General features: G+C 65.9%; 2 protein-coding genes across 2 annotated transcripts; both read left to right on the top strand.

Annotated features, from left to right (window-relative positions):
• Window positions 1-71: 71 nt before the first annotated feature.
• On the top strand, window positions 72-11,882 carry TNKS1BP1 (tankyrase 1 binding protein 1). Its single transcript, XM_052810865.1, is given in 14 exon segments — window positions 72-366; window positions 530-658; window positions 1,382-1,525; window positions 1,731-1,759; window positions 1,761-2,377; window positions 3,198-3,270; window positions 4,173-5,474; window positions 6,058-8,138; window positions 9,226-9,556; window positions 9,793-9,925; window positions 10,029-10,168; window positions 10,382-10,548; window positions 11,164-11,229; window positions 11,549-11,882. Coding segments are annotated over 11 exon segments (5,031 nt in total). The 5' UTR covers window positions 72-366; window positions 530-658; window positions 1,382-1,428; the 3' UTR covers window positions 11,225-11,229; window positions 11,549-11,882.
• A 4,113-nt stretch (window positions 11,883-15,995) lies between these two features.
• APLNR (apelin receptor) lies at window positions 15,996-17,436 on the top strand. The gene has a single exon (XM_052810878.1). It carries the CDS (start codon window positions 16,101-16,103, stop codon window positions 17,211-17,213), a length of 1,113 nt encoding a protein of 370 aa, XP_052666838.1. The 5' UTR covers window positions 15,996-16,100; the 3' UTR covers window positions 17,214-17,436.
• Window positions 17,437-19,478: the final 2,042 nt, after the last annotated feature.

Genomic DNA, 19,478 nt, shown 5'->3' with positions numbered 1-19,478 from the left:
AACCGGGATCCCGCCCCTCCCCGGGCCCGTTGTGCCCGCCGAAGCCGCGGGACCCCGCGGCTTCGGCTTCGGCGGGCACAACGGGCCCGGTACCTCCTTCCCTTCCCCCAAAAATCGAATGGGGGGCTCCGTTGCCACGGCGACGGGCCTAGGCCCGTTGGTTGCGGCCTACCCAGCTACTCGAGCGGGGGCTCCGTTGCCGCGGTAACGGGAGTAGGCCCCGCCGGAGGAGGAGGACTTGGGCGGGGGACGACGACGACGACGACGACGGACGGGACGGACCCGCATCCCGGGGCGGGGAGCGGGGCCTCGTCACCGTCCCGGGGCTGCCAAGGGGTTGGGAAACGGGCCCGATGGCTTCCAGATGTGGGTTGGGGCGGCCGTGACGCCGGTTCCCCCGTGGGAAGGTGGGGGGGGGGTCTGGAGCGGGGGGGGTGGACCCCGGCGGGGCAGGAGGGAGCGAGGCGGGGAGAGGAGGGGAGGGCCGGGCCGGGAGGAGGCACCGAGCGGGTTTTTCCTGTCCCCGCAGCCCCGGTGAGTCACGGGAGCGGCGGCGGCGTGAAACCCGTGGGGACGGCAACCCCCCCCCTCCCCGCCCGCCCTGCGCCCCCCACCCGTGTCCCCGACCCACCCCGGACATGAAGCCGCTGTGGGGAAGGTGAGCGGGGCAGCCCACGGCCCCTACTGCGGGGCGGCGGAGGCGGGGTGCGCGTCGGGGGGTGCTCCCGGCCCCGCGGGGGTCGTGGGGGGGGGGGCCGGGCGGCACCTCCGGGGCTGCTGGGGGCTGGCATAGCCCACGGGGCTCGGCGTGGTGCCCGGGGTGGGCACAGGCCGACCGAGGGCCAGCGTGTGGGGGAGAGGGCTGATGTGGTTACTGGGGCAAACAGGGGGCCGGCCCAGTGTTTGGGGGGGGGTTGGCACAGAACGGTGGGGGTGCCGTGTCTGTGTTGGGGTGCTGGGACAGGCTAATGCAGGGCTGGTACGGGTAAACGAGGAACCACACGGTGTTTGGGGGATTCGCAGCGTGGGGGAGCTGGTCCGCGGTATATGCGATTACTGCCGTGTACGAGGGGGGCACAGGCAGAGAGGGGGTTTGACGTGGTGTTTGGGGTTACCGCACTGTGCCTGGCTGGTGCAGGTGAGCCAGGGACGATGTACAAAGGGTGGTACTGGCGAAGAGAGGGTTGGCAGTGCGATAGTGGTTTGGCACGCTGTCTGGGTGCCAGCACAGGTGGACGCGAGGGTTTGGCACGGGGCTGGGAGGTTGGTACCGTGGTGCTGCGTGGCTGGAGAAGGTGGCTGCCTGCCGCTGGGTCCCACTGGCCCCAGGGCCCGGGCAAAGGCACACTGAAACGCTTCTCTCTCCTTTCTTTCTCCCCAGGGGCTGACCCTGCACCGCGTCCACCGAGCCCTGGCCTCAGTTTCACTATGGCCTCCCAGCCGCAGCCCCTGCGCCCCGCCTTGCCCTGCGCTTCTGCCACAGGCACTGGTGGGGCTGGGCTGGTGGCCGGCAGCCCTGAGAAAGGTCTGTCCCCAGGGGGGGCGGGAGAAATTGGGGTTGGGGGGTTTTCCAGTCTGGTCTGTGCTGGGAAAGCCCCCCTGGGGATGCCAGGCTGGCACCCAAGATTGGCTCTGGGCCCACTGTGCTCCACTGGCCTTCCCTGGGGAGCTTGGTGGGGCTGTGGTGCTCCTCCAACATGGCGTTTCTCCTCTCCTTGCTTCTCTTGCAGGCAATGCTCGCCCCAAGCCGCCCGTCCGGCCCCAAACCCCGGGTGCTGCCCAAGCCGGCCGTGCCCGCCAAGCCCTCCCTGCCACACCCCCCTCCAGGGCCACGGCACCCTCGCCCGGAGCTGCCCTCTGCCGAGAAGATGAACCGCCTGGCAGGGCCGCAGCCCTACAGTGGGGGCAGCTCGGGGGGGCCCCTCAGGCGCCCCTCCTTCACCCTCAAGTCACCCGAGACCCCCAACGGGAAGGGGCTCCCGTCCCTTCCGCTTGCAGCCACTGAGGACCCGGGTTCGACCGCTGGGGAGGAGGTGCCCCCCGCCCTGCTGACCCCCTCTCGCAAAGGCCCGGCTCCCTTCAAGGTGACGCCAGTGCCGGTGGCGACCAAACCAGAGCGATTTCCAGGCACCACCGTGGAGGAGATTCTGGCCAAAATGGACAGCAGGGAGGGCCCGGGGAGCCCGGACCGAGCCCGGCTCTCGCCCTTTTGCCCTGATTCCTCCTCTCGCTTTGGCTCCAAGACCTTCACTGCCTTCCGGAGGCGCCCCAGCGGGGAGGCGGACGGAGCCCCCCCCGGCGAAGCCCGCCAGACACCCCAACCCGCGGCGGGCGAGCTGGGGACGGGGGATGACGGACGCCCGATTGCCGAGACGAGGTGAGGGGCCAGGGACCGACCCCGGCGGGGCGGCAAGAGGCTGCGGGGCCGGGGAACATTGCTCTGAGCTGTCCCGGGGATGGGAATAACGGAGCTGAGGTCTGGTTGCCGGCACGAGGCCGGTGTTCCTCCTAAGCAGGCAGTGCCTTGAGCTGCCTCCGTGGGAAGGCCAGGGCAGCCACTGCAGCGCCGGGTGGTTTGTTCAGACCGCAGGAACGGGCTGTCCCGGTTGAGGAGCTGCCTCCGCGCCTGCAGCCCCCGAGGGCTGGGAGGCGAGCCAGCCGGCCATCCCGCTGCCCGGACAGGGGCTGCCCCAAGGCCGGGAATAACGGGGAGGGGGTTGCTCCCCCTGGGAAATGCTCCCTTTTTCCCACCCTTGCTATTTTTTTTTCCTGCCGGGCTGTGCCAAGGCAGAGGGAGCGGGCAGATCTGTGGGACTCCTGGCTGCAGGATGTCCTGGGTGAGAGCCAGCACTTGGCCACGCTCCCGAAAGCTGGGCACCTCCGGGAGAGAGAGACGGGGGCTATTTTAAACCAGAGTGTGAGAAACTCGCTCTCCAAAGGGCTGAAAACTTTCCGGAAAGGGGATTGCAGCTGATTTGCCTCCCTCCCCTCTGCAGTCAAAACCTTGCTAGATAATTTGGTGCCGGTTTTGAGTAAGGCTTGCAGTGATTGACGGGCCTCTTGCGGTTCGCCCGACCCCATCCTCCTGTGGCCAGAGCGGGTGGTTTGGGGCCAGGAGGTGCCTTGGCGGGTGGTGGGAGGGGAGAGCAGAGCCGCACAGGGGGAATTCACCCTCCTTCCCTGTTTCTCTCCGGCAGCGGCTCCCCCCCAGCCGGCCTGAGCTGTGCCGGGGACCCCCGCGGACGCCGGAGGCCGCCTTCCCCCCCTGACGTGAGTTCTCGCCTCGCCCTCCCGTGCCACGGCAGCTCCGCTCCTGGGCTCTCTCCTTCGGGGCTCTCCTGTCTCCTCCGGGGCTCCCTCTCTGCGGGGTGCGTGTCTCTCCTTTTTCCTCGGGGTGCCGACCGCCCTTTCCTCCACGGAAGCCTGGTGCCCCCCACGCTGGGTGCCTGGGCGCGGGGCCACGTTATTTTGGAGGGGGTGGCGTGTGCCAGCACCGCTGCCGAGGTGTGGGCAGGGAGCAGCCGTGAGTCACCAGGCAGGGTTTGGTGACCCGGCAGGTATGTGGCAGGGCAGGCCCTTTCGGGCTCCCTGCCAACCCCCCTCCCCCCCCCCCCCCCCCCCCGTGCTCGGGGCGGTGACCGGGACACCAGGCCGTGACACCGGGGGCGGCAGCCCGGGCAGTGGCACCGGGTCACCCCGGCGAGGGGGACTAACTCTGACGGTGCTGGGCTGGGTGACGCTGGCAAGGGAGTGCCCGGCCCCACGGCGGGGTGGGGGGTCCGGGCTGGGGGTGTTTTTACTTCCTCCTGCTTCATTTCTTCCTCTCCATCTGTCTCTGCGCTGCCGGAGGGTGGGTGCTCGAGGCGGGCAGCGGTGGGGGGCTCGGGACAGTGCCGTGCCCTGCCTGGCGGGGTACGGAGTGGGGCCGGGGGCCGCTGGGAGCCGCCCGGGCTGAGTCACGCAGGAAGCAGCAGCCTGGCGCTGGCAGGAGGCGTGGGCACCTCCTGCCTCGGGTTTGGGGAGGGGAGGGGGTGCCGGCGGGAGGGACCCTCACTGGAGATCGGGGCTGGGAGGGGGGGCTGTGATTTGGGGGCGGGTGACGCCTGGGAGGTTCCTCTCGAGTGACATGACGCACGCTTCCCCCCCCCCCCCCCCCCCGACTCTTTCCACAGCTCTCCTCTCTCCGGCCGGGTGCCCTCGGACCCCCTGGCTCCCCAAGGCCCCCCGTCTGCCCGGCCCCGGGAGCTCCTTTCCAGCCCACAGAGCCCTCCGCCTCGGCCCCTGGCTCTCCCGATGCCCCCCTGGAGCTCCCGGCCCCCGGCTCCCCCACCCTGGCCCCCGGCTCACCCGAATCCCCCGCCCGGCCTCCAGCCGAGGTCTCGGCCACCTCGATCCAGGCTCCGGGCGCTCCCTCCTCCGCAGCCGAACCCCGGCTCGGCATCTCCCGCTCCCCCGGCTCCCCCCACACTCCTGGCGAGGGATCCCCCGATACTGCCAGCCCCCCTGGCACTCCCGAACTGCCCCCCAGAGTCACCTGCCCCCCCGGCTCTCCTGAGGCTGCCGCTGAGTACCCGGGCCCCCCCAGCCCACTCCCTGAGGCCCCTGCTAAAGCCTCCCGTCCCCCAGGCTCCCCAGAGGGACCAGATGACTCCCCAGTGTCCCCACAGTCCCCCGAGGGTCCTGATTTCAGCCCCCCTCCCACTTCCAGGGACTCAGGGCTCCGGCGCTCTTCGGAGGGGGTGTTGCAGCCCCCGACCACAGGGCAGGGCATGGGGGAGCTGGGGGGTTCGCTGAGCGCCCTGCCCCGTCCTGGGGACCCGCTGTCAGAGCCCTCCCTGGGCAGCGAGTCCAGCTGGAGCCTTTCCCGGTCCTTTGAGTGGACGTTCCCCTCGCGGGGGGCACGGCGGCTAGCATCCCCGCCCCGTTCCCCCATCCGGGAGACGGTTGACTCGGGGGTCTCCGAAGAGGGCGAGTCGGACGGGGAAGATCCGGACCCCTGTCCCCCACGCTCGGGGGGGGACAGCGGATCTGAAGAGCCGGGCCCTGTGGTGGCCGGCAGCCGGGGAGCAGAGGGGGCTCCGTGTCCAGGGGGTCCCGTGGCCCAGCGAGAGGCCGAAGGCTCAGCAGAGGAGGAGGAGGAGGAGGAAGGGGAGGCAGAGCGGGGTGCCACCGTGCCCCGCTCCCCTCTCTGCGTGACAGAGCCCGCCCGGGACCCAGCTGAGCCTGAGCCCCCCACCCAGCCCGGCCTCCTCATCGAGGCCACCCCACCGGACCCGGCCACTGCAGCCAACTCGGCCTGGGCGCCGGCGGGCGACTCCCCCGTAAGCCTGCAGGGCCCCGGCGGGCCAGGCCGGGCCGAAGGATCCTCGAGGGGCCCCGATCCCCACACCGACCCGGGCTGGCTGACCGAGCTGCTGGCGTCGCCCGGGGCCCGCGCCGCGGGCCGCGGCTCTCCGGACGCGGAGGGGCCGGAGGTAAGGGGGCGCGGGGAGCCGGGCGGCTCCGCGGTGGCAAGGGTTAACGCCGGGCCACGGTGTCGGTGTGGCGCTGGGCTCCTCTCCGACAGGGCCGGGCCTCGCCGGGTGTACGTAGGGCGGTGGGACGGGTTGGGTGGAGGCTGAGCGGGAGCGTGCCGTGCCGGCAGGGAGAGCCGGGGTGCGGCCGCCGCCGCGTGCGGGCACGGGGCCCGATGGGGAGCCATGGCCGGCGAGTCGGGGACCACGGCCATCCTCCGGCGGCTGCTGGCCAACCTGGAGCTGCGGGACGAGCTGGGGAGGGCTCGGCAGGCTGCGGGCCGGGAAGGGCCCTGGGCAGGCGCGGCGGCTGTGAGTACCCTGGGCAGCCAGCAAGCTCCTGGCGTGGGAGCTGGGGGCCCCGTGGGGTGGGAAGGGCAGGCAGCAGGATCTGGCCTCCCCTCTGGACAGGACCCTGCTTGTGCTGTGTGCCTCGGGGTATTTCCCCCCTGCTTTTCCTCTCCAACTCTCCTCTCTGCTGCATGAGCCAGGACCGTGACCCCCTTTAACCCCTGTCCCCCCCCTTCTCACCCTCTTCCCCCAGGACCTGCTCGGCTGGTCACGGAAGGACCTATGCAGTGAATTCGGCATTGGCAGACCTCACCAGGCCGGCACCTTTGACTGGACCCGTGAGGCTGTGGCCAGGGAGAGCGACTGGCCTGGTGAGACGGAGCGGGACCGGGAATTTGGGACCAAATTGAGCTGGGACAGCACCTGCAGCCTCAGGGATGGGGACCGGCAGGACGGGCCCTTCGGCACTGCCAGGAGGGACTGGGGCAGCGATTACAAAGGGACGGAGTTGATGGGGGAAACGAGACTGGGCTGCAGCGACTGGTCCAAATCCCACGGCGCAGGGGAAGGCTGCCTGCAGGATCAAGACTTTGGTGCCGGCAAAGCCAAGTGGGGCACGGGCTATGGCTTGGACAGCGTGGGCAGCAGGGAGGAGATCGGCTCCGGGAAGGCTGACTGGAGCAGCAGCTACGGCCTGGGACACGGCCAGCAGCAGGACGAGGAGCCGAGCTCCAGGCAGCCCAGCTGGGCTGGCAGGTACGGCTCCGGGGACGTGGACAGCCAGGATAGGGAGATCACACCCGCGTGGGCTGGTGAATACGGCACCAGTGATGTGGAGATGAAGGACAGGGAGCTTACCCCAAACTGGGCCAGTAAATACAGCAGCAGGGATGCTGAGACCAAGGACAAGGACTTTACGCTGGGCTGGGCTGGCAGATCCAGCACTGGGGATGCTGGGACCCCCCACAAGGAGTTCAGTCCCAGCAGGCCGGCCTGGGACAGCAAATACAGCACCAGGGACATGGAGAGCCAGGACCGGGAGTTCAGCCCCAGCAGGCCAGCTTGGGCTGGTGAGTACAGCACCCGAGACATGGAGAGCCAGGACCGGGAGTTCAGCCCCAGCAGGCCAGCCGAGGCCGGTGAGTACACCACCAGGGACATGGAGAGTCAGGACCAGGAGTTCAGCCCCAGCAGGTCGGCCTGGGATAGCAAGTACCGCAGCAGGGACATGGAGAGCCAGGACCAGGAGTTCAGCCCCAGCAGACCGGCCTGGGAAGACGAGCACAGCACCAGGGATATGGAGAGTCAGGACCAGGAGTTCAGCCCCAGCAGACCGGCCTGGGATAGCGAGTACTGCAGCAGAGACATGGAGAGCCAGGACCGGGAGTTCAGCCCCAGCAGACCGGCCTGGGAAGATGAGCACAGCACCAGGGACATGGAGAGTCAGGACCAGGAGTTCAGCCCCAGCAGGTCAGCCTGGGATAGCGAGTACCGCAGCAGGGACATGGAGACCCGGGATGGGGAGTTCAAACCCAGCAGACCAGCCTGGGATGATGAGCACAGCACCAGGGACGTGGAGACCCAGGACAGTGGGTTCAGCCCCAGCAGACCAGCCTGGGCCAGCGAGTACAGCTCTGCAAACACTGAAAAGGAAGAAAGAGAGTTTAGTCCTGGCCGGCTGAGCTGGGCTGGTGAGCACAGCATTGGCCAAACCGAGCTGGTTGATGCTTTTGGTGTCAGGAAAGACGACTTGCCTGGCTCCCATGCCTCTGATCCCCCGGCCCAGGAGCCCGGCTGGGGCAGCACCGACCGGCAGGAGCACGGTACCACTGACAGCAGGGACTGGGCTGAAGAGCTTGGAGGAGCCAGGTGCCAGAACCAATTTGGTGTCATTGGGACAGACCGGGTGCCAGATCCCTCCAGCGCTGGAGCGTCACCAGATGGCTCGATGTCCTGGGCTGGTGGAATGAGGTCCGGGGGCCTGCGGGAGCCCGTGGGAGACTGGCACAGGGATCTCTGCTTCGGCAGCTCGGATGCCACCAGCTGCCTGGGCACTGGTGATGCTGGCAGGGTTGGACTGGGCCAGATGGCCTGGGGTCAGAGCCTGGGCAGCCTGCCTGCCCCAGGCAGCTCTGCCCAGCCCCGGGAGGCCGGGGTGGAAAAGCCAGGCTGGAGCCAGCACCTCGACGCAGCCGGCTGGAGTGTGGAGCCGCACGATGCCGAGGCCAAGCGCCGGGAGTGGGCTAGCGCGTTCGGCGCCCGCTGTGCAGCCCGGAGCCGGGACTTCGGCGCTGGGGAGCAGAGCCCGGGAGATGACGCCGGCTCGGCGGATGGGTAAGGAGGGCGCTGGCGGTGGCACTGTGGCACCCCAGGGAGGGATCCATCCCTCTCGGGTGCCTGTGGCATCCTGTGTTGGGGACTTCTGATGCTGTGGGCCTCGTGCTGGTGTCCTACCGTGCCTCACTTGTAGCTGGGGGACCTGCTGCCTCCAGCCCTGGGCTGCCAGAGCTCCTCTTCCCCAGCCTCCACGTTTCCCTGTGTAGCCTCCGGCCCCACAACTGAGCGGGAACTTTTTGAGGGACTGGGTTTCAAATTGTCCCAGCAGGATCTGCCATCTTGAGCTGATCCAGGAGGGGACGATGCCTTTGGGGCTTCGTGTACCTGTCTCCCACCAACATGGGGAGCCATGTGCCAAGTTTGGAGGGTGCTGTGTTCCCTCAGCCACCCAGAAAAGTGGCAGAATTAGCCCTGTGCTGTTACCGCTTTGCCAGGATGTGGGAACCCTGATTTCAGCCAAACTTACAGAGCTCGGGATTCCCAAAATGATAAATTCCCTCGAGCTGCCTGAAAACAAGGATCCCAGGAGGAGGGAAGCAAAAGCCCCATGGGCCTTGGGAAGGCCCCAGCCTGGGTGACCTGTGTGGGGCAGCGGGGAGCCCCCAGCCCCAGGAGCTGTGTGATTTCCTGCTGCCAGTGCCTTCCCGCACCCCGGGTGGCCCTGATCCTCCTCCTGCCCCTTGGGGCCCCTTGGTCACCTGGTGTCCCCCTGGCCACCTCCTGGGGGCTGGTGACCCTACTGGGGGGCTCTGACCCCTTTCTCTGCCCCAAGGGGGAGAGTTGGCCTGAGTCGCCTATGAGTCTGGCAGCCTCCTTGCCCTCCCCAGACCCCAAATTCTGCCCCAGCCTTTGGGAAGGGGCTTTGGGGGAGCTTCCTAGAGGTGCCACCCTCTTGGTGTGACGTCCCGGGAGAGTGGGGAGAGTCCTGGACACCTGGGTCCTGACTTCACAGGAGCAGTGTCTGGCCCTCCCCATGCCTCAGTTTCCCCTGGAGGCTGACGGAGGCGAGGTTTGGGGCAGGGGAAGGGCTTGTGTTAGCTGGAGCTGGAGGAACTCTGGGATCTCTTCCTGTCTCCCTGAGCAGAAGCATCCATCTCTCAGACCCCAGCCCACCGATGGGTGACGCTCCGGCTGACCCCGCAGCTGCGGAGTCCCCCCAGAGCGAGCCCCCCAGCCCCACCGAGGAGGAGAGGGACCTCTCCGCACCGGCCGCTGCCCCGCAGAGCCCCAGGGCCTCCCCTCTGCCACCAGAGGCTGCCGGTGGGACCCTGCCGGACACGGAGAGTGAAGAAGCCCCCTTGGACCACCTGGATGGGAAGAGACCACCAAGCTGGGAGGAGAAGCGGCTCTCCCTGGGTGCCCCTCAGCCCGAGGGACCCACGGACCACGCTGGGCAGGAATTCACCTTCCTGGAGGTGAGTGGGGAGGGGGCTCTGGGGATGCCCAGCCATCACAGAGGCGCTTCTCTGGGGACCCTGTTCCTGTCCCGCTCTGAGGATGGGGGCTTTGCCCTCTGGCCCCAACCTCCCCTGAGGGGCAGGCTGTGGATTCAGGGCCCCCCAGTGCTGTTGTGGGGGTCTGTGGGCACGCTGGCTGGGGGTCCTGGGGCTCCCCGATGCTGGGCACTGACCTGTCCCTGTGGGCTCTGCAGGACACAGAGATCCTGGACAGCAGCGTGTACCGCAGCAAAGCCAACCTGGGCCGCAAGCGCAGGCACCGGGCGCCGGCCCTCCGCCCCGGGGCCACCTCGGATGGGGAGAGCTGGATCTTCCGGGACTCCACAGGTGAGAGCCCGTGCGACGGTGACAACAGGAGAGGGACTGCGGGGCCATCCGTCCTTGGCAGAGGTGTCTCGTGGTGACGCTGTCCCCCGTGTCCTCCCTGCAGAGCCCCGTCCAGCCTGCCCTGCAGCGTCCTCCGACGAGGAGGCGGCGGAAGAACCCAAGAGCCGGCGGGTGCGAGCGTCCCCATCGGGCAAGGGGGTCAAGGTGCCGCTCTTCCCCGGCCTCAACACGTCCGCCCTCAAGGTGGGGCCCGCCGCGACCCCGAGCGAGTGGGGTGATGCCTCCTGGGCAGGTGGAAGGGAGGGTTTAATGAGGGGAGGGGAAACTGAGGCAGGTTGGGACTGGGGGTTTGGCCGAAGGTGGGCAGTGTGGGGAGGGGTGGGGAGGAGGCAGTGGGAGTATTTGGGAGGGGGCAAAGCACGGTGCATCCCCTTGACTTCACTCCTCTGCCCCCAGGCCAAGCTGAGGGGCCGAAACCGCTCGGCTGAGGAGGGGGCACCGCCGGGGGACAGCAAGGCAACCCCCCCCAAGGAACCCCACGTGCAGCGCTCCAAGTCCTGTAAGATCCCTGGCTTGAGTGGGAAACCCCTGGCGCTGCCCCCCAAGCCAGAGAAGTCCTCAGGGTGAGTGTTGGGGGGCATGAGACCCTCGTGGGGAGGTGAGGGCTGTGCCTCAGGGGTGGGAGAAGGGTGCTTGGGGGGGCATGCGTGCAGGTTTGGGGACGGGTGAGGCCGATGCTGCGGGTGTGGGGAGGATGCTGAAGGGCAGGGAAGTGTTGTGGGGGCTGTTACCCGCTTCTGTGCCCCACCAAAGCAGTACTGAGGGTGGGCTTTTCCAGAGGCATGAGGGTTTTGGGGGTGCTTTAGAGGTGTAAAGGGATCCTGAGGGCTGCTGTGGCTCTTGGGGCTGGTACCTCTGGCCTTCACAGGCATCAGGAGGCTGGGCTGGGCCCAGCTGGAGCTGGGAGCTGGGCGCGGGGGGAGGCTTCGCTGGGCCCAGCTTTCCCAGGGCCCGTTGCCTGGAGAGCTGGGCTGCTCCACCCTAAACAGTGCTTGGGTCCGAGCCCTTAAAGCCCCAGCTGGCGCGGCAGCTCCCTCCCTGCCTGCCCTCCCTGCCTGCCCTCCCTGCCTGCCCTCCCTGCCTGCCCTCCCTGCCTGGCCGTGGTCCCTGGGGGGTCAGTCTGGGTCCTGGGTGTGTTTTTGGGGCGCTCGTGCTGATGCTGTGCCAACGCTTCCCAGGTCTGATGCCTCCCCCCCGCACTGGCTGCAAGCGCTGAAGCTGAAAAAGAAGAAGCCTTGAGCGGGGTGAGTGTAGGAGTTGGGGGACACACGGGGGGCCGGACCCCTCCCAGTGCCCAGCGCAGGGCATAGCTGGGGCCTCCCCCTCCCCACATTCCCTGGGTCGGGGCTGTGTGTCCCGGAGGGGCTGGAGGGGGGGACATGTAGGCAGAGAGGTGGCCGTGGCACAGGGTGGCCTGGGCGGGAGCGTGTCCCCATGTCCCTGGGCTCTGTGCAGCCAGGAGTGGCAGCACCCTCCCTCCTGCCTGCTCCGGCCAGGGGCCCCCCTGGGCCTGGGGGTCCCCGCGGGGTCCTCACCCCCCTCTCCCCGCTGTGTCTCTTCCAGGCTCCATCTCCTGCCACCGTGTCCCCGAGGCTGACGGCCGCTGTCCCCAGGATCAGGCCTGCCCCTCCACGTGGGGACACACACACACACATCTATGCACTTTGTACGATGCTCGCAGGGTCCCCGTCCCCCTCCACGACAATTCTTCCCCCTCCTTGGCCCACGGGCCTCCCCCAGCCTTCCCCTTCCCCTCGCTCCCTGGGGGCTGGAGGGGTGGGCAGCAAGCCCCCTCCCTGCCCCTCGCCCCCTGCTCTTGTATCACCCTCAGACAAAGAGCAACAGTTCAGGATTTTGGTGCCACTTTGACAGGACAATAAAACTTCGTTGGTTGGTTTGGGGCGGGCCCTGGCTCTTCTTGCAGCCCCCCGGCCCGCTGGATGTCCCCTGGCCCGGGGGTGTCCCCGTGGGGCTGGGGGGGGGACATGCTGCCGTGGGGACTGCCACCAGGAGGAGCTCTCTGCCCGCCACCAGGGCCGGGTGCCCGGTGCCCCCACCTCGGTCTGGTGGGGCGCGGGGCACCCGTGGGTGCTGCCTGGCTGGGGCGGGGTGGGCAGAAATGACACCCACCCTGGGTGCACCCCAATCCCCCGTGGGTACCTGCAGAGAGGCAGCATGCGTGGCCACGGGTGTGCAGCAATTGCAGAGCCCCTTGCAGGGGCCGATGCAGGCCTCCACCCACCCCACTGGTGACGCACCCATGCTCCTCCCCACGGCGCTGTGCCCCATGTGTACCCGCACTGTCCCGCACCCCCTCGCACCCCCGCACGCACACAGCATCCCTCTGCAGAAGCAGCCACTTGCACAGTTGCCTTGCACGCGCGCCAACTCCTGCGCACGCGGCTGAGCGCATGCGTGGGTACATGTCTCTGCCCACGTGTGCAAACCAGCCGCGCACGCCCACCCTGGCACCAAACGGTGCCGTCCTGCCTATTCCCTGTCCGCCAGCTTGCTGGGGTGGTGGGTGCTGGGTGCCGGGGTCACCCTGAGGAAGAGTGGGGAGAGATGCCCCCCCAGCCCCAAACCTTCCGGCACCCCGAGCATCCCCACCTCCCTCCAGCTGAAGTGAAGCTGGCAAAGGGAGGATTGCCGTGGGCCCACTGGCATGGCACTGGCTGCAGTGTGACTGCGAGGTTGGGCCATGGAGGAAGGGGGGATACCCCGTCCCTGCGGCTGGGCTGGAGCTGAAACCTCCGAAGGAGACGTGCTGCTGGCGGGTGCCCCCCACGTCCCTCCCGCCCTTGGTTTTTGGCTGGGTCGGTGAGCCGAGCTGCCACCGCGGCCACTCTTTGGGCACGTGCCCCTCAGAGACCTAGCTCTGCCCCCGCCCCCCCCCCCCCGGGGATGGGAACCCCCAGGCTGTTTTTTCCTGGCAGAGCCTGACGGAAAGAGGGAGATCCAGAGGGAGAGATGCAGCCAAGGAGTTGTTGCTTCCCTGGTAGGATGTGAGTAACTCCAACCGGCTTCAGAGGAAGTTGCCAAATCCCACCTCATGGCACAGCCGACTGCTGCCCTTCCTGGCAAGGGGTGCCCAGGTGGTGCCAGGAGCTCGGCCCCATGTCCCGACCCCCTGCGGGGGGGGGCTCCCACCCCACCAGCACCCAGGAGGCTGCTGGGACCAGGGGACACTTGGGGACAGTCACCGCACCTGGGAGATGGCCGCTCTTCCCTGTCCCCGGTGGGGCAGCCCCCTGCCACATGTCTGGGTGGTGGCTTTTGTGCCGGGCCTGGCGTGTGTGGCATGGATCCACGCCAAGGAACTGGCTTTTTCCCGGCAAAGCTTCACGCCATGAGCTGGTCGGAGGGCTCCTGCTTGCCCCCAAGCCCTTGGCTTCGTCCTGGCGCTGCAGCAAAAACTCAGCCTCTTCCCTCCGAGCTTGTCTGACGGACGCTGATCCCTCCTGGCTGCCCCATGCAGAGCTGGCAGGGATGGACATGGGCTTGGCTCTGCGCCACCATCCAGATGGAGCTACTGGGCCCTGGGATTTATTCCCTGGGAATTAGGAGTGAAGGTTCCTGCAGCCTCTTGCTCCTGTCGGGGATGGGGCTGCAGGGACCGAGGGCAGCCCGTCACCCTGCAGGGGAAAACAGCTCCTTGCGGAGCCCTCGCTGCTGGGCTCAGTGCCCCAAGCCCCCTTAACCCCTGGCCACATTCCTGCTGCCCAACAGCGCTAAGATAACGGAGTTCATTATCAGCCCCGCCACCCCCACCGGTGATAATGCCCTGCCACTGCTCCCCATGGCTTCAGGGCCCTTTGCCCAGCTGTGGCCACCAACTCACCGCCCGCGGCTACAACAAACCCTACCCGGGGTGTCTCCAGCCGGCTGGTGCAGTCCTTCCCACTGGAGGAGGCTGCACGTGGGTCAGCCCAGAGCCAGGGACTGCGCTGGGACCCCAGGGTGGCACCAAGGACTGTGCATGAGTGGAGCCGTCCCCACTGCCAGGGCACTGAGGGGGTGACCGGGGACCCTTCAGCCCCTCTGGCATCGCTGGCGGCTTTTTGGCAAGGCATTGCCTTGGCAGGGCTGGAAAGGGTTACCTGTTCTCCTGTGCTACCCACAGAAGACAAAAATAGCCAAGATCGTTATTAATAGTGATCTTCGTTACCTGGGCTGGAACATCTCCCTTTGTAGCAGTTTCTGGTGATACCAAGGGTCTAATTAGCATTTCTTTTATTTCCCTATTTTATTCCATTTATTAGCTAATAGGCTTAAGTAACGTCTTCATCAGGCTTGGTTTGTGTGGGGCTCCATCCCTTCTTCAAACAAACTTCGGGTTTTAACTTAAATCAGCAGCCATCACATTTATGCATCAATTTTTAGCAGCTTTTTATTTTAATTCTTCAAAGACCTGCCGGCCCTAGCACCTTACCCTGCAGGGTTAATGTGCGCCTTTCCAAGGGACTGTCCCAGGTCATTAGAATATTTTATTATTCATTATCTCCAGCCCAATTAAGCCCTGGTTTGTTCTCCCAGGCTGATGGCTTTGGGTCTCCTTTGGGCGGCTGGTTTAGTGGCCACTGTGCCCACCCCTCTGGGGCTCTCGCGCTCCCCCACCTGCACCCCCATTTCCCAGCCCCTCTCCCTCCTGTACCCCTCGTTTTTTCTAATTTTGGAGATCCCTTCGAGCTTCCCCCCTGTTTCAGCCACCGAATTACGCCACCGCCCCCTTTCTTTACACCACTCTGCTGGGAAAAGGGACCCGCTGTGCCGCTGGGGGGGTCACTGGGGGCTTTGCCCTCACAGTGGCTGCGACCCCCCCTGCCAGCTCCATCCCCGTGGTTCCTCCACTGCCCCGGTGCTTGGGTTTTAACCTTGCCATTTCCACCGCCCGTTCCTCTCTTAATTTACCTATTCTGACAGCGAAAGGCACCTGCACTCCTCTGGCTCCTTGGCTCAGCCCAAGCCCCCCTGCCGCGCTTTTCCTGGCCTCCCAGGGGACTTGTGGCTTTTCCGTTTGCAAAGTCCTGCTCGCCTTCACCAGTGCTTTTCCCCAAAGCTGTAAGTGTGAGAGTTCAGCCCTGGTGGGATGACCCCATCCCACGGCTCTGCTGCTTCCCTCCTCCTCCTGCTCCTTCCAAATATTTTATTTTTGGGGGGGGGGGGGGTGGGTGGGTGATTTTTCATCTTTCTTGGCTCAGCTGAAGGCATTGCTGCTTTCAGCTCCTTTACCAGACAGCAGAGCCTGCACAGAACTGGGATGCAGCAAGGGCTCCCCATTGCTGTCTGGTCCTTCAGCAAAAGATGCCTTAAAATGGTCTTTTTGTGGGCTGGGGGGGGGGAATCTCAGAGCTCCCGCTCCGCAGATTTTTGGAAAACACATAAAGGTCTCTCCAGCATGTCTTACTCACAATAGGGCACCGGCAATTTGGGACCCTCCTGCTGCCATGACTGTTTGCAAATGCGAAACCCTGGAAGCAAAATGTAAAAGCCCAAGTGCAACATGCCAAATGCAAAGTCCCAAATGCCAAACGCCAGACGCAACCCCCACCCAAGTGCAACACCCTGCTGCAAAACGCCCAATGCAACACGCCAAATGCGAAATGCGAAATGCGAAATGCAAAACCCGAACTGCAGCACCCCAATGCAAAATGCTGAATGCAGCACCCCAAAGGTGAAATCCCAAATGCAAATTCGGACCTGCAGGGTGGTGGACCCGTGCCTGGCTCTTCAGCCCCCCTGTCCCGCCGAGGCTGCTTCCCCGAGCCGCAGCACCAAACCTGGCTGCTGGTGGGGTGACCGCAATGCCCCAGGAGGCAGCTGCTCTGCGGTGGGGGGACGGGGCTTATCTCGGGGGTTGACGCTTTGACACTTGGGTGAGAGCTTGGTAAACCCCCAGGAAGGAGCCAGATGGAGGGTGGAGGGGGAGCTGCGAAATTTCCCACGGGGGCTCCCCCCCGTCCATCCATCCTGTCCGTCCCATCAAGGAGGAGGGCGGAGGAGGAGGAGGAAGGGGAGGTAACGCGGTGGGATTTGTTGGGCTGGGCTCAGAGGGCCGGAGGAGCTCGGTGAGCCCGGGATGAGCTGAGCTGAGCTAAGCCCAGCGGCCGGCGGCATGGAGGAGGCGATGGACGCCTATGCCTATGGGGACAACGAGACGGAGTGCGAGTACGCCGAGTGGGGCCCCTCGCTGGCCCTGCTGCCCACCATCTACCTGCTGGTCTTCCTGCTGGGCACGGCGGGCAATGGGCTGGTCCTCTGGACCGTCTTCAAGGGCGGCCGGGACCGCCGGCGCTCGGCCGACACCTTCATCGCCAACCTGGCTGCTGCCGACCTCACCTTCGTGGCCACTCTGCCGCTGTGGGCTGCCTACGCCTGGCTGGGCTACCACTGGCCCTTCGGCACGGCCGCCTGCAAGGTCAGCAGCTACCTGGTCTTTGTCAACATGTACGCCAGTGTCTTCTGCCTGACGGGGCTGAGCTTCGACCGCTACCTGGCCATCGTCCGGCCCCTGGCCACTGCCAAGCTGCGCTCGCGGGTCAGCGGGCTGGTGGCCACGGTGGCCCTGTGGGCACTGGCGGCTCTGCTGGCCCTGCCAGCCCTGGTGCTGCGGCGGGCGGCTGCCCTGGGGGGGGACAGCAAGATCACCTGCTACATGGACTACGGGGGCCTGGCCGCCCCGGGGACGGAGGGCGCCTGGGAGGTGGGGCTGGGGCTCTCCTCCACCGCCCTGGGCTTCGTGGCCCCCTTCGCTGTCATGCTGACCTGCTACTTCTTCATCGCCCGCACCGTAGCCAGCCATTTCCGCCGGGAGCGGGCCGAGGGGCCCCGCAAGCGCAAGCGCCTCCTCACCATCATCACGGTGCTGGTGGCCGCCTTTGGGGGCTGCTGGTTGCCCTTCCACCTGGTCAAGACCCTCTACGTCCTGATGGACCTGGAGGTGCTGCCGTGGTCCTGCAGCCTCCACACCTTCCTCAACAACCTCCACCCCTACTGCACCAGCATCGCCTACATCAACAGCTGCCTCAACCCCTTCCTCTACGCCTTCTTCGACCCCCGCTTCCGCCATGCCTGCGCCGCCCTCCTCTGCTGCCGGACCCCCGGTCCCGGGACCGAGCGCTCCGCCAGCTACTCCTCAGGGCACAGCCACCCCCCCGGAGGCAAGGGGGGGCCGGTCCCGGGGGGCAAGCTGGACCCCGCCACCCAGGAGACGCTCTTCCGTGCCTAACCCCTCCCCGCTCCACCCCCGGTGCCCCCCGAGCTGGTCTCCTTGGGGGGACCCCACCACCTCCTCCTCACCCCAGAGCCTGGCTTGCTTTGGGGACCCTCCCTCTGGAAAGCCCTGCTCGCGGGAAGGGGAAACTGAGGCAGGGGCTGGGCAGACCCTGGGAGGAGCCCCTGGGGGGCTCAGGCAGGGGTGGCTCCCCCCAGCACCCGCAGGGCTTTGTAATTTGTGAGAAATAAATGAATTTTGGTTAAAAAAAAGAGCAGGGTGTGTGCAGTTCCCTCTGGGGGGATGGGGAGGGATGTGGTGTGGGTCGGCAGGGAGGGGTGGGGGGGATATGGTTGGGTTTTAGGGTGTGTGTGAGCTGAGGGTGTTGTGTGTATGTGTGCGTGCGCATGCACTACGGGGTGTCCCTGCAACCTGCAGCTACCGGCATCCCCTCCTGGGTACCCCCCAGCCCCCCCCGGCCCCCGGTGGGGCTCAAGCCTGGGGCAAACTCTCCCTGGTCTCTTCCCCAGCACACACTTTGGGAAATGCAAAAATTCCTATTCCAACACATCCAAGCATCGCAGTGCGCCGGAATGTGGCTATTTTAACACCAAAAAAAGCACAACCCCACCAAGTGTCCCGCTGTGGGGTGGGCATCCGCCCCCCCCCCCCCCTTCCCCAGCAGCTCTGATTGCATCAGGCAGCCGCCCTGTCCCACCAAATCCCATTTTCGGGCTTTTCTCCTCCTTATCTGAGGGCAGAACAAGCCCTGGGTGACTCACGCCTGTGGTGTGAAAATGGGACGCTGATGCTATTAAATACTCAAAACCTGAGGGATGGGGAAAGGGGACCATTTGGGTTTGGACGGGGGGTTTTTGGGTGCTGGGCAGGCCAACAGCCCACACTAACCCGGGATTTTGATGAGCCACCAAATGGCTCCTCTCCCATTTCCCTCCCTGGCCCCGCAGCTTCCTGAGGCTTCGCTCTAAATAAATCTTCCCCCTATTTGTTATTTACATCCTTCATTTACTCGTGATGAACTATCCTGTCTCCTCAGCCTTTGTTCCCGCTTGGAAAGGATACGGGATCATTACTGGGTTCCTTGGGAAGCTTCCCGTCGGGGGGGGGGGGCTGCGTTAACCTTCCTGCTTGCCACCACCTGATTTTGGGAGCCAGCCCAGCCAGAGCCATCCCTCCTCTGGGATGGTTCTTTGTCTTAATGAAGTAAATGAAGGAGGTGGCCGGTGGGGGCTGTGGTTTGGGTAAACCACCCGACACAGAGGGGTGGGAGCCTACAGTGGCTCTTTTCACCCTGGTTGGGGATTTTTGGGGAGGTTTCCCCATGGCTCTGGTTTTGTCTAAGAGCCAGGGGAGGTCGGGGGGTGGGTGGGGGTGGAAATGCTGCGTCTGGGGCCATGGCCCGAAGGGAAATTTGGGGGAGAAGCGTGTTTACATTCAAGGTGCCTTCCAGGCTCACTTGCCCTGGAGAGACCCCTTGATACAGCTCATCCGTCTGTCCATCTGTCAATCCATCTGTCAATCCATCTCTCCATCCATCAATCCATCCATCCCTCCCTCCATCCCTCCCTCCTTCTCTTCTTCCATCTATCCATCCTTCCCTGTCTCCATAACTCCCTCCCTTCTCTCCCTCCCTTTCTCTATCCCTCCATCCCCCCTTCCCTCCCTCCCTCTATCCTTCCATCCCTTCATCTCTCTATCCCTCTCTCCGTCCCACCACCAACCCCAAATAACCCAGCACTAAAGGGGGTGACAGGGCCCCCGTTTTTCGGCAAGGAGCCGGTGAAGGCACGGAAATGGCTGCAGGGCGCCCTGCCAGCAGAGACGGGAGCCGCCGACTTTCTATCCGCCTCTTGGAGATTTCCCTTTCCCTTCCAGGAGGGAAATGTTTAGCTGAGGAGTCTCTGGGGGGAAATGCAGGGACACTTCAGAAAAAAAACAAGGCCGGAGCCGGGAGGGGGAAGGGGCAGCGGGGGCCCGGACCACCCGTCGGAAGGAGATAAGGAAGGTGTTGCCTTCCTGCGGCAGCGCGGCGGAGGAAAGATGAGGAGGGAAGATAGAGGGGGGACAGCCGAGGACCGTGGGATGGGGGGATGGGGAGCGGGACCCTGCTGAAACTGGGACCATCCTCGGAAAACCCTGGGAAGGCTGGGGAGCTGGGGGTGTGCTCCCCTGGGGTGAATTTGGGGACCCCCAATCCCGAGAAAGCGATGCTTTGGCTTACTGCAGCCCGCTGCGGGTTCAAGCTTCGGTGGGGTCTGT

Source organism: Harpia harpyja, chromosome 16 (genome assembly GCF_026419915.1).
Source record: "Harpia harpyja isolate bHarHar1 chromosome 16, bHarHar1 primary haplotype, whole genome shotgun sequence".
Taxonomy (NCBI): domain Eukaryota; kingdom Metazoa; phylum Chordata; class Aves; order Accipitriformes; family Accipitridae; genus Harpia; species Harpia harpyja.
This window is presented reverse-complemented; position numbering and strand designations above follow the sequence as displayed.